At 40.5% G+C, this 13,612-nt stretch overlaps 1 protein-coding gene across 1 annotated transcript in view; it reads left to right on the forward strand.

Moving 5' to 3' along the window:
• The window catches only part of ATP9A (ATPase phospholipid transporting 9A (putative)), a 116,630-nt gene that overhangs the window by 86,729 nt on the left and 16,289 nt on the right, over positions 1-13,612 (forward strand). The window contains exons 16-23 of the mRNA XM_075011621.1: positions 1,550-1,642; positions 2,589-2,672; positions 3,810-3,980; positions 6,681-6,779; positions 7,942-8,031; positions 8,151-8,295; positions 10,550-10,614; positions 11,878-12,033. Coding sequence (XP_074867722.1) covers positions 1,550-1,642; positions 2,589-2,672; positions 3,810-3,980; positions 6,681-6,779; positions 7,942-8,031; positions 8,151-8,295; positions 10,550-10,614; positions 11,878-12,033 — 903 coding nt within the window. The remainder of the gene's footprint in view (positions 1-1,549; positions 1,643-2,588; positions 2,673-3,809; positions 3,981-6,680; positions 6,780-7,941; positions 8,032-8,150; positions 8,296-10,549; positions 10,615-11,877; positions 12,034-13,612) is intronic.

Genomic DNA, 13,612 nt, shown 5'->3' on the forward strand with positions numbered 1-13,612 from the left:
CAACATTTATAAACTATCTTAAACCAATTCTATAGCACAGGAAGTGAAGTCTTTATTCAGTTTCCTACAGAGATGTCATTAAACACTTTTTCTTAATCAGATGATTTCATACATAAAACTTTTGCCAGTGCCAGAAAGCTTAATTTTTTAAAACTAAGCATGTTCTGGGTTTTCTTGGTGACCAGAAGAACTTGAACTCTGAGACAGCTGAACTCTGGATATTGATGCAAAGGCAGTCAACCCAACAGATCAAAAATAGTTTGTAATGCACCTGTTAAAACCACCATGTGTTCCCTTTAAAGGTCTCAAAAAGATTTAAGCAACAGTGTTCTAACACAAGATGCTGATGCTAGGAACCTGAATAAAAGTCTCGATAATCAGAGGCACTGAATATCCACAACTCCCATGAACTGTCCTCAGCAAAGGAATCCATTTCCTCCTTCCACTTCCATTTTAATTCATGTTTGCTTGTTTTAGTTTCTGTTTTTCTGGCTGCTCCCCTGCCCTCCTGATGTGTAAAGCACCCATGAATCAACCTTCATCCGTTTCTCAGTCTAGTACCTCTTCCGCAAGACCCATAATGACTAACCCCCATTAATAAAATATCCGTCCTACCCAGATGAATTTCCAGATGCAAAATAGGGAAGGAGGAGAGATTAAAAAACAAAACAAAACGCACATATGTCCCCATTTTCTCTGGGTCTCCTATTGCATCCATGAGGCAGAGTTACTGGTTTTTCGATATAGTGCTAGCCTTATAACTGCTCAGCTAGTTTCTGTAATAGTTAAAATACAGGGTAATTTTGCATCATGTAATGTAAATGGGAGAGACTATGTTGCAAACATTGCTTTTTCCCCATTCCTATTTTCTTTGGAAAGTATTTTGGTTTTCATCATTCACTGGTGTTTCTCTCCAGACCATCTTTTTTTTTGCTTTTACATTTTTTCCTACATCCACGGATGCTGTCTTGGTTTACAATGCACGTCTCCTTTGTTCATTGTTTGACCTCCTTTGCAGAGTTTGCCAGTGTTTCCTTTACCTCACCTTACTAATAATTGGGACCTTCTTGCACATTTGCCTGCTCAGAAAGGATTATGAATTTGTAGTTATGTCAGTCTGCTTTGCTTGCAATCTACAAATTAGTCACATCAGGTGAGGCAGTTGATAGCCTAGCCTATCTGTGGCAGGCCTGAGTTTTAATTGTAGTTGTAGTGCACAACATAATTATTATACCAGGAGAAGCTTAGATTGAGTTTACTTTATTAAACTCCTTTTATTTATTTATTTGTTTTCCCCTGCTAAGTGTAAACATCAGAGTGGAATTTCAGGATGCAAATGAAGTGCACCAGTGTAATCATTACACTAGATGTAATAATCATTAGAGTTAGTTAGGAAGGGGGGATGAGTAATTTCCATAGAGAATAGTGTGAATACAGCCTGCTCCTAGGTTTGAGCCCGTACCACCGGTGATTAGCCAAGAATGAGTTATCTTGCCTGCCTGCTACAGATATTTGAACCATAACTGCTCACCATTTTCTTCTCTCTCAGGATGAGTCAACAGGAGAAATCACCTTCTACATGAAGGGAGCCGATGTAGTCATGGCTGGCATCGTGCAGTACAATGACTGGCTGGAAGAAGAGGTACAAAGTCATCTCGCTTGCTTAGATGTAGAATACTTAGTTTTTCAGGCAGAGGCTGCTTGTTCCATGGTAAAACAAATTAAGCCCCCTGCCTTCCATTGGTGGAGCAGGCTGAGGTAGCTGTTAAAATGCATGCAAGAAAAAGATTGGTTTGGTTTGGTATTTTGGTTTGATTAAGTGGTAGCCAGAGATATAGGCACCGATGAGAGTCAATTCAAAAGGGGGTCAAGCGGTGAATTCAGCCCATTTAGTCCAGAATAATTCTGGTGCCCAAAATGAACTTCATCCAAACTCATGGCTTCTTTGTCTGGTAACTCCTATTTCTCACAAGATTTATCTTGTGTATTGGGCCTGATTCTCTGCTTGGCTTTATTTTAAATTGTTAGGTCTGCTTACTTTTTGGAAAACCAAGAACTTAATTTTAAGTTTCTTTTTATCTTCATGCTAAAACCAGTTCCAGTATATTGGTGATAAGGGTGACAGTTTCCACAATAGCAGAGAGAGAGAGAGAGAGAGAGTGTGTGTGTGTGTGTGTGTGTGTTTGGATTCGACTATATAGCAATATTGTATTATCACTTTAAATGATATGTGAAAAAAGATACAATGCTTATTAAAAACAATGGTCTTTCTTCCCTTCTTATTTTGGTATATATTCAGAGTAACTGAGCTCAATGGAGTAACCAAACCCTTTCGAGTTTTTTTATGATGATTTAACATTTCTGTGAGAGGAGCATCATTCCCAATCAGTGAACCTACGAACAGAATTAGACGTGTTCTTTTCCCTGGTTAATTTATCTTGTTTGTTTGTGGCTTTGGATTCAACTGGGTTGTTTGACTTGAACAGTTATGTTGCTTGCATTGTATCTACTGTTACAATCTCTAAAACTTTGTAAATTAGTTAAGTTGCTATGCAGTTGAGTGTTTACCGTGTGACTCTTCTTTCCAGTGTGGTAACATGGCAAGGGAGGGCCTGAGGGTTCTTGTTGTAGCGAAGAAGTCTCTGACTGAAGAGCAGTACCAAGATTTTGAAGTAAGTTGCTGTTGTTATAATCACCTCAGTGATGCCTGTAGAGTTCTCATTTTAGTATCTGCTTTTCTCTCCCTACTCTTTATGTCAATAGTCCCCAATATGCTGCTCACATAGATTTGCCAGGCCCCTGGGCCAGGTAGGGGCGGGACAGCTTCATTTTCCTGAAAGGGGTGAGAGTGGGAACAGCCAGACCTCAGCACCTCCTGAACTGCACTGTGGCCACCCACCGTGTCCCCATCCACCCAGAGCATGCTGCATGGGACTCCAGCAGTGATTTAAAGGGCCTGTGACTCCAGATACTGCCAATGCTTCATTAACAGCAGCTGGGAGCCCTGGGCCCTTTTGACTCTAATCCTAACCCCTTTGACCCACACTGTTGGCACTCCTGGCTGGAAGTGTCTACTGTGTGGTGAGTAAGCAGTCCTACTCCCTAGTCTGTTGTTTCTGCAATCTCCCCACAGTCCCATACTAGGGATTTACCCCACTGGAGTTACAGCGCGGGAATCCTGACCCTAACCTTCTGTTGCTATTTTATTTCTGCCAACATTCAGTTCTGCTCAGCCAAGTTTGCTGACAAATCTCTCATTGACCTTTTGAATCATCAGTTTTGTATCCTAACATTTGCCAAACAAGAGATAATAAGAGTCCTGTGTACTTGCTATTTGAGAAATGAGGATTCTGTTTTTTGTGTATAGGACTCCAGGTAGATTGACTGACTTGTGTTTACTGCAGTCTTCACAAATCCTATGGAGGATTGAAATGTTTGGGATCCCTTATTAACTTCATCCATAAGACCAGTATAAATTGAAAAAGATAGTCAGACCTTTAAGTCTAGGTGGGCCAAATTTCAAGATTCACCTCTGAAGAGTTATTTGTTAGATCAGGTGAGTGTGTGTCTAACTGGCAGATTGCGTAGTAAATGTTCAGAATGACGGGATCTCCCAGGAAAGATTTGTTTAGCCTCATATGTCTTTGCGCTGTAGGAATAACCTTAATGAGTCCTTACAGAGAACATCCTTGAAGTGGAATTAGCCTATAGCCTTGGGAGACTTGTGCTTTGTCTTTGTATATTCCACAGACCCATAAGCATTCTTGGTTTGAGTTAGTGACTAAATGTATGTTTTGTGCTGTTCTCAGGCACGCTATGTTCAGGCGAAGCTAAGTGTGCATGATCGCTCACTGAAGGTAGCCACAGTGATTGAGAGCCTGGAAATGGAGATGGAGCTGCTGTGTCTGACTGGAGTAGAAGATCAGCTGCAGGCGGATGTCAGACCCACGCTGGAGACACTGAGAAATGCTGGCATTAAGGTTTGGGTAACCTAGAAATGGAATACCAGACTTCAGTCTGACTGACAGTGCAATTGATAATATTAGCCAGACAGTTGGGACAGACCCTCTGGAGTTTAACATTTGAAATAGATGAGTCTGGTAACAAACACCAATAAAATTCTAATTTCCACTGAGAGTAGCTCTTGCAATAGGTGAGCGTAAGTGGCACATATTTTACTCTTTCTTTGTGTAAAATTCTTTTTTCACTGCCTGTAGAATAAGACACTAGCAACAAAAACTATCTTCTATGTATATTGCTCAGTCAAGAAACAATCTTGTTAGCTAATGTTGCTGTGCTCTGTTAATAAAAGCACAGAGGGACAGGCAAATGATGACACCCACATGCTTTGATTCAGTAGTTATATCGCTATCACCTAATGGCTAAGCTAATGTTTTTATACAGTGCTTTGACTATATAAAGAACTGTAAGTGCTGCGTACTAACTGATCACATTAAAATGTATCACCATTGCCTAAAACTTTTTTAATATACAAAGAAACCAAGTAGGTGGACAGAATGGCATTTACGTATGGCAAGTTTAGAGTCAGCCTCAGTAGTTTTGTCTGCTTGAAATGCAGACAGTTAAAGCAGAGCTAACATGGTCTCCTCTTTCTTCTTTGACACTCAGCTTTTAATATGCAAGTTTCTGAGCACTGAAGCAAAAGCACACAAGTATGAATTTTTGCGCCTTGATATATAGCCACCAGAGGGCATCTAAACCAAAAAGAATAATGCACAAAGTTGGGTTTTTTATTTTTTTTTCAATGCTTTCTGGCTTAATATGTCTCTGTAACTTTTGCACTGTCAGAATTAGCACTACATAGATGGGTAAAGCCAGGGATGATTATGATTTGACTGCTTTTCCCCTGAAATCTTATTATTTGGGTTTTAGGTTTACAAAATCAGAGGTGGTTTGGAACTAGCTCTCAGAGGTGGGGATAGAGAGTTAAATTAAAAGTTGGCATTTTGGTTGCTCTGTTTCTTATAGAAAGTAGACAAAACTGTATTTTGTAATGCAGTATCAAAACTAGGTTGTTTCAGATCTAGTACTCAGTTTACCTGAACTCCCAAAGTTGTTGGGGTGGGGTAAGATGGGGTTCTTAATAAGTGGCTTTAGCATTGGTGCCATCACTAATATAACATACCTTTGTACATGTCAGTGAGTACATCAAACAAAAAGAATGCAGTTTCCATAGGAAGTCTTGACTGTTTTCTCCAAAAACGTTTGGTTTTGTTTTTAACTTGCCTAAATTCACTGTCTTGATATAGAATGTATAAACTTGTTAGTTGGTACAATTTACAGTAAATGTTTTGTCACTGGGATTCTTTGTGATTCTACCTGTCACTAGAGAATCCAGACTGAAAGCAGTTTTTTAATTCATTCTGGAGCTACCTGATTTATTTCTGTATTATACAATCTTGCTAATGACAACAGGTGTCCCTCCCAGTCTTTAGCTTATTAAACTCCTTTTAATGAATGAAACAAACAAGGGGCTTTTTTATCTCATCTGTTCCAGATGGGGAATGCCTGGGGAATTAAAATCACCAGTTAATAAATAGCCAGTGCCCCAAATATTTACACAATTGAAGAAATTCCTTGCCTGATTGTAGCAAATATCAGTGAGCATTGGTGGTTTCCCAGCTTTCTAGTGCCCTATTTGAGTGACTGAATTGTTTTCATATACACCGTCTTCATTTTCGTTTTACTGGTGGCAGCAATGCAGCTTCCATACAAGAATAGATTAAAAACACATACTGTTAAGCCTGGAAAAGAGAGAGCTCAGGGGGAATGACAGAGGCTTTTAAAATCATGGCATGGAGAAAGTTGATAGGGGAAGTGTTATTTACTACTTCACACAATGAAATTTAATAGGCAACAGATTTTGAACAACATAAGGAAGTACGTCTTCACACAGCTCATTGTCAGATATAAAGCCCATTGCCAGGGGATGGAGTGATGTCTAGAAATATAATTGGGCTCGAAAAAGAACTGCATAAGTTCATGGCAGATAGGTCTGTCAATGGCTATTAGCCAAGATAGTCAGGGATGCAACCTCCTGTCCCTAAACCTCTTCCTGCCAGAAGTTAGGACTGGACAACAGAGGTCTGAATCGCTTGGAAAAAACTGCCATGTTTGTTCATTCTCTGTGAAGCAGCTGATACTAGCCACTGGTGGAAGACAGAATAGTGAGGTAGTGAAATATTAGTATGACCCAAGATGGCGATTCTTGTGTTTTGTTTCTTCTAAACATGGGTGGGTGGTGACCTAACTGCAGCTGTTATCATCTGTGTTTCAGCAGGGTGATACACAATCTAACTGCAGCTGAGATAAAAGATTTCTATATAAAACTTGCTGTGGATGGGGCTATATTTATGTTTTGTGTTTTATCAGTGAAGTCTTGAAATGGCAGGTGGAATAACATGCCAATTTCACAATCCACTGTGTCCAGAAACCTTTTTCAAACCTCTTAATTCCTTCATGCAAAAAGGAATTTCCTACCTGTTTAAAATGGGACTCTGACAGAATAGGAATTTTTAAAGACCACACACATTCTGTTGTAAATGTGTTCTATTTACATGCATACTGAAAGGATCAGAGTTCCTAGAAGTTCCTTGCAAACACAATGCTTATTTGGGATTGTGCTAATTTGGGGAATATAAAAATATTTTGAATTTCAGGTGTGGATGCTGACAGGGGATAAACTAGAAACAGCTACTTGTACAGCAAAGAATGCTCATTTGGTAACCAGGACCCAGGACATTCATATATTCAGACTGGTGAGTCTTGTCCACTTATTCCCTAAAGGTGAAACTCATCCCACTCTGGACTTGTTCAAGGAACAAAGTGGGATCAGAAAAGATAAAATACTCCAATCTGCAAGGAGGCTGTAATACATTACTTCCATGGTGCTCTTCCAGCCTGTAGGCTTTAATAATGGCTACTGCTTCTACACACCCTACAAGGATGGTTCCTGGCCATTGATTTAGTGTATGCAGGGTACAAACCCACCCCAGTTCTTCCCTGGGGTCTAATTCTACACCTATTGAAGTCAGTGGCAAAGCTTCTGTTGGCTTCAATAGTGCTGGATTTGACCCTCTGTGCTGAGCTGTTTGGAGCAAGCATGGATCCCGTGCCTGCAGCATACAGAAGCAAACTGTCTTCCTCCCTTCCCCACAAGGCTCTTCCCCTACACTGTCATGGTGTTTCAGCATCATGGAGGGTCTTGAGTGTTCACTAATCCAGGAGGTAACTTCATTCCCATGAGCACAGATAATAGTGAAATTGGGCAGGTCACTGACAACACCTGAGATTTATAATTTTTATGTTGCAGGAGGACAGTGTAATAATTGTAATGTCTGCTTCTTGTTCCAAAAATACCCAGAGTTCATGGCATCTCTTAGTCACCCCCCAGTCTGTTGCCTCAGCACATGATCACTGTGGGGGTTCTGTAACCTGAAAATTGATACCATGAAACATTTATTTCAGGACCAATGAGCAAAGGCCTTTGTGTAACTCTGCTGCTGATTTCTGCAGACACTAATAAGAAACCTGGGACTGGTTTTCCAAATGCTCCACACAAAATAATGAGGCATATTTCATATGGTGGTTGGAGAATTTCTGTTCTTTCAAATACAATCTTAGGCCCAAATCTTCAAAATTCTTGTGCATATTCAAACCCTGCTCCCTGACAAGGGCATGAGAGTTGAGATTTGCATATGCAAAGAGGGCAGTGGAGATTTAAACCCCAGTTTACACATACATGTGAAATTTGAAAATGTGGATCTGAATGTCACCCTGTTTTTGGTGATGTTTTAAGTCAGAATTATGTTGGATAATGTGATTTGTTTTTCAAGATCCTGGAGTAAGTGTTCAGGATTGTGTGACTTTATTTTGTTCTCACCAGTCATGCACTTTCTCAGCAGCTGTGCTCATTTCCAGGTGACTAACCGTGGAGAAGCTCATTTGGAGCTGAATGCATTCCGTCGGAAACATGACTGTGCACTTGTGATTTCTGGTGAATCACTAGAGGTAAATGCCAAACTCTAATGACAGCTGTGTAGGAGTCCCAGGGTATTATTTGTCTGATTTGATTTAGGGAAATATATGCAGTATAATCATCTTTGAATTTTCCCTCTCCTGTAAAACAGGTGTGTCTGAAATATTATGAGTACGAGTTTATGGAGTTGGCTTGCCAGTGTCCAGCCGTGGTATGCTGCCGATGTGCTCCCACACAGAAGGCTCAGATTGTGCGCTTGCTCCAGGAAAGAACAGGCAAACTCACTTGTGCTGTAGGTGAGGAACTAAAGAGAAACTCTAAAACTGGTGGTGTCTCTATCCATCTCAGTCTTGTTTGTATATTTACTTTTCTTTGAACTAATTTTTGGTCTGTTGAAGAGAAATGGAATAAGCTGTTCATAAACAAGAGGGAAAACATACAAGTCTGCTTTTCTTTCATGTCAAGTGAATTGATGATTTTTAGCATTCTTTTTTTTTTTTCTGAATATACAGTACACTGTTTTCTTTTCCTGATTTAAGGGCTCACCCCAAAAAAGGGTCTTTGTTATCTTGCTTTTTATTGCATAAAATGACCTGAAAGATTATTTTATTGTCATAATTTAATTCTGGGGGTTTTATATGTACTTGGAGTTAAGGTCAAACCTGTGAGGTTTTTTACTTGAGAAACATGGCTGAAAAACAGAGTGGAACAGATATTAAAATAGGTCAAAGAAGGGTTTGGGTGGAGTTGGGCTGTTTTTTGCTTTTGTGTAAGATAATAAAAAATTGTTATTCTTGGGATTTTTCCTTGGCACTACATATACGAAGAGCGTTCTAAACAGACCAAGGCAAATAGTGAAACTTTTTTGTGACTTATTCAGCAAAATAAATACAGTTTAAATCGCTCTATTTGTGCTGCTATGTGCCATGTTTAGTGCACATTTGCAAACCCATTATTCATTTTGTTTGTGAACATTGCTGCAAATGGGTGCAAATGTTCATAAATATAAATATTATTCAAATCTGAAATAATTTGTTTACACCATGCATAATGTAACTTATGGCCCTCATTGCTGCTATATATTATTTAGGCAAAGAATTAAACAAGATTCAGGGAAGGATCGAAGAATGTTATGTTGGATACAAATTAAAAATATTAGGGGCCACCCGTTAAAGTACGTAAAAGTATACAAAAGTATTGTGAAGTCAGTCGGTCTACTCATGTGCTTAAAAAACTAAACATTCTTAAAGTCCTATGCTGAATTACAGTCATATAGAAAATATAAACCCTTATGCTTTAGGGCATAAATCAGCCACTAACTGTTAAAGCAAGGAAGAAATTTCCTTTATTATTATGTGATTGGAAGACTCAGGCGACCTGGTGTGGCAACTCTTCTCTCTTCGAACTAAGCAGTCTTCTTTCATTTCATGACAGAAGTAGAAATGTTTTTGGCTAGTGTAGACGTAGCCATGGTGTCATAAAACTTCGAAATGGCCGTGCAAATGGCCATTTTGAAGTTTACTAATGAAGCACTGAAATACATATTCAGCACCTCATGAGCATGCGGGCGGCTGCGGCACTTCAAAATTGACGCAGCTCGCCGCTGCGCGGCTCGTCCAGATGGGGCTCCTTTTCGAAAGGACCCCAGCAACTTCGAAGTCCCCTTATTCCCATCTGCTCATAGGAATAAGGGGACTTCGAAGTAGGCGGGGTCCTTTCGAAAAGGAGCCCCGTTTGGACGAGCTGCGTGGTGGCGAGCCGTGTCAATTTCGAAGCACAGTGGCCACCTGCATGCTAATGAGGCACTGAATATGTATTTCAGTGCTTCATTAGTAAACTTCAAAATGGCCGTTTGCATGGCCATTTCGAAGTATTGGGCTAGTGTAGACACGGCCCATGTGTTATCAGTGGTAACAAGAAATAAATAAAATGAAAGTGTTTTTGTGGCATACCTGTAAACTGAAATTGTGCATATTTGTGATCTTTTGTCCCAGTGCAGAGCATGGGAGGGAAAAGCGGGGAGAAAAGTTTCACAGACATTGTGGCTGGGTTTGGAAAATATTAGTCGTTGTGAAGCTAGAGAGACAAAATGCTGCAGTTAATATCTTTTACGGACTGACCTTGGCTGACCTTTCTTTTGCTCATATTCTGGGGTGAACACAAGATGCAACAACACTTATTCTACAGCTCTAATTCTGAGCCAATCTACTATCTTTACTTCAGTATTCGAGGTGAAATTTTGTGGCCTGTGTTATACAGGAGATCCGACTAAATGATCTAATAGTCATTCTGGCCTTAAAATCCTATGTCTCGTGTGAAAAATTGTGCAAGTCATTTGAACACCCAATTATGATTTAAAATTTACAGCATACTTTCCTCCTATCTTGCTGTGAACATCTCAAAACCTAGTGGTTTTATTCTAATTTCTCAAGGGCTAATGTCCTTTCTGGATGTGAAGTTTAGACCATATTACTACAGCGACTGAATGTAGCTGAACAAAATGACTCCCTGACAAATTGCCTGCCCTTTTTTCTATGCTCTTACATGCAGGTGATGGAGGAAATGATGTCAGCATGATTCAGGAAGCTGACTGCGGTGTTGGAGTTGAAGGAAAGGTGAGACTATGAAGCACTTATCATATGTGATATAATTTATATAAATGCAGAGTCTGGTTTCCAGAGGGCGACTTATTGAGCCATGACAGAGAAAATACCAGTCCTGAGGAGAGAGGATGTCAGGCCACAAATACTGTCCCTTTTCGGACTTGGATGAAAAATAGTTCAATAAACTGGGCAGTCATGTTGCTATTTACTAGAGGATTTCACATAGTCAGACCTTTCTAGTGTGTTCTCACTTAATCACCATAAATAGATGCTCAAAACATCTGTCTGAGCTCAACTGGTCTTAAAATATATTCATTAGAACGGTTTGTATTCATTTGGAATACAGTGATACTGGATCAGGAGTCCACCATGAATTGTGCAGAACTCTTGCAGTATAAAAGCTGTGTATTAAATGGGCCAAAAAATAAAATCAAGGCTGTGTTAGGAAAGCAACCTTGTGAGCATAAAAGGTTGTGTTATAACTCATTCACCAGTCCAGTAAATGGTGGTATCCTGTTATCTCTCTCAGCCATTGTACAGGTTGAACTGCTCTAGTCCGTCACTCTCTTGTCCAGCAACATCTGTCATCAGGCGTGATTTTAATTAGCTGGATGTCCACTTATGAGAGTGGCCAAGTTTGCTGTGGTCCCATAAAATTTGTTTTCAGCCACTAGTCCTGGTTCTGTACTGTTATTTAGCTCTAATTTACCCCTACATGTCTTCTAAGAGGCCAGGAAGCAGTGGAAGTGTTGGTAATGCTGCCAGGCGATATTGACTTCCTGTGGTCCAGCAAATTCTCTCATTCCACATCAGTCAGGTCCCTAAGTTGCTGGACTAGAGAGTATCAACCTTCAGTATTTTCATCCAAACGTTTTCATTCAAGTACCTGTGTTACGGGCAGTGGCTATATTCAGTGTAGCATATGGTATATTAGTGCCATATAAACTTGCGTGTTGTCAACACTAATTCACGGACCTTCCTTCTGGGTTTGAACCATTAAACCAAATAAGAATTTTCCTGCATGATCTTTTCATTCATAGCTTGAGTGTTGGGGGCGGGAGGCAGGAGGAGTGGGGGTGGCAGCTGGGTGCTGAGGGAGGAAATAGAGATGCTAAGATAATGCCTTTTTCTCATCCCATGCTCTTAAAATGTGTGCGTTTGTGGGTGGGGGAGGTTCGTTGCTTTACTGTCAATACTGTGTAGGCACGTATTAACATGAATAATGTTTCTTAATCTTATATGATCGTATGGTCTTTGATTTATTGACCTATATAGGAAGGAAAACAAGCATCTCTTGCAGCGGATTTCTCTATCACTCAGTTTAAACATCTGGGCCGGTTACTGATGGTACATGGAAGGAACAGCTACAAAAGATCAGCTGCTCTCAGCCAGTTTGTGATCCACAGAAGCTTATGTATCAGTACGATGCAGGTGAATGAACTGCTCCATCTTGGTTTTGAGAGAGAGAGAGAGAGAGAGAGAGTGTGCGTGTGGGTTGTGGGAAAGAATGTGAAAAGTGCATAAATCAAGCTTTTCATTTCCCCTTGGACATAGCCCCTGGCTCTCCTTTGAACTTGGGTAGGTTTGAATTTGAAAACAGGGTCACTATTTTGCTTGAGAAGAGGTTCACCTCCATGTAAAGATGTTTCCATTTTTAACAGACTTTTTTTTTTAAATAGTATTTTAAATTTCTTTGGGGCACAAAACAGTTTGCACTGTAAATGCATGAGCTTTGAGATTTGACATATACGTGAATGTAACAATGGAAAGGTTATAAAATATGATATTTCTTCTATATGAAATGGTTCCTAAAGCCACTCTTCTGCAAGTTAAGTGTATAACTTTAAGCACATGAGATGACCCACTGGACTCAGTGGAGTGTCTTGTGTACCTAAAGTTAGCACTGAATCGGGGCTGAACAGTGCTGAGCGCTTTAGGGAGATGCCAACATCACTGGGAGTTGAGCCATGTATTACCAATATTAAGTGTTCAGTATCTCCCTAGACCACAGGTGGGCAACCTGTGACGTGCAGACCCCCATCTGCCTCCCTCCCACACATACATCTCCCACATTGGGGCACTGGAGCACCACACTTCCTACTCCTCCCCCTCTCTCCCAGCTCCTTCAGAGTCCTGTGAATCACTTGATTCACACTCTGTCTCTGCTTCTTCCCATCCCTCACAGAACTGGAACACTGTGAATCAGCTGTTCACAGCTGTTCAAGCTCTAGGAGGGACAAGCAGGAATGAAGCATGAATCAGGCAGTTTGTGACACTCCAAAAATGATAGGAGGGAGCCGGAGGAATAGAAAGTGTGGGGCCCCAGTGCATGAGAAGTCTGTGGTGGAGCAGGATAGAGGAGGTCCATGGGCCCCTGGTGGAACCCCAGTGAGTTACAGGCTGCTGCTGCCCCCTAAGATGAAGGCCCACTCATGTGGCCCACTCACTGTTCTTGGTTGCCCATCACTTTCCTAGGCTGCGCTGAAGCCCCACTGACTTCAGTGGGAAAAAATTGGTTCCTCAATGATAAAATATGTTTTGTATTCACAGAATTTCAAGTATTTTTCAGCACGCTTATGCAACTTTAGTATTGAGCAAGGAAAATTTAGGCCTGTTTTTCAGTTGACTAAAAGCAGTAAGTTATATTAGACTGAGGGAATTTAAACTTCTGATTTCACAAGCAGAATTCTGTCTTCAGCAATGACTACAAAATTCATAGACATATGTCATGACAGTGCATACTGTTCGGAAGTTTTTCTTTCAAGCCATAATATTGCTGACTGATTTATCTCTTCTAAACAAAAGTTTTCCAGTAATATAAGGGATCTTTCCCATCCCCTATGTGGCTCCATCACTGGGGGTTTGTCTGTACTTACCGTGCATTCAGTGCACTGTGATCAATCCTCCGGAGTTTGATTTTGCCATGTGTGAAGATGCAGCAAAGTTGATCTGTCTGGGCTCAGCCGCTGACCCTAGTACTCCATGCTATCATGTGGAGTAAGAGACATTG

The sequence above is a fragment of the Carettochelys insculpta genome, chromosome 17 (genome assembly GCF_033958435.1).
Source record: "Carettochelys insculpta isolate YL-2023 chromosome 17, ASM3395843v1, whole genome shotgun sequence".
In the NCBI taxonomy this organism is placed as follows: domain Eukaryota; kingdom Metazoa; phylum Chordata; order Testudines; family Carettochelyidae; genus Carettochelys; species Carettochelys insculpta.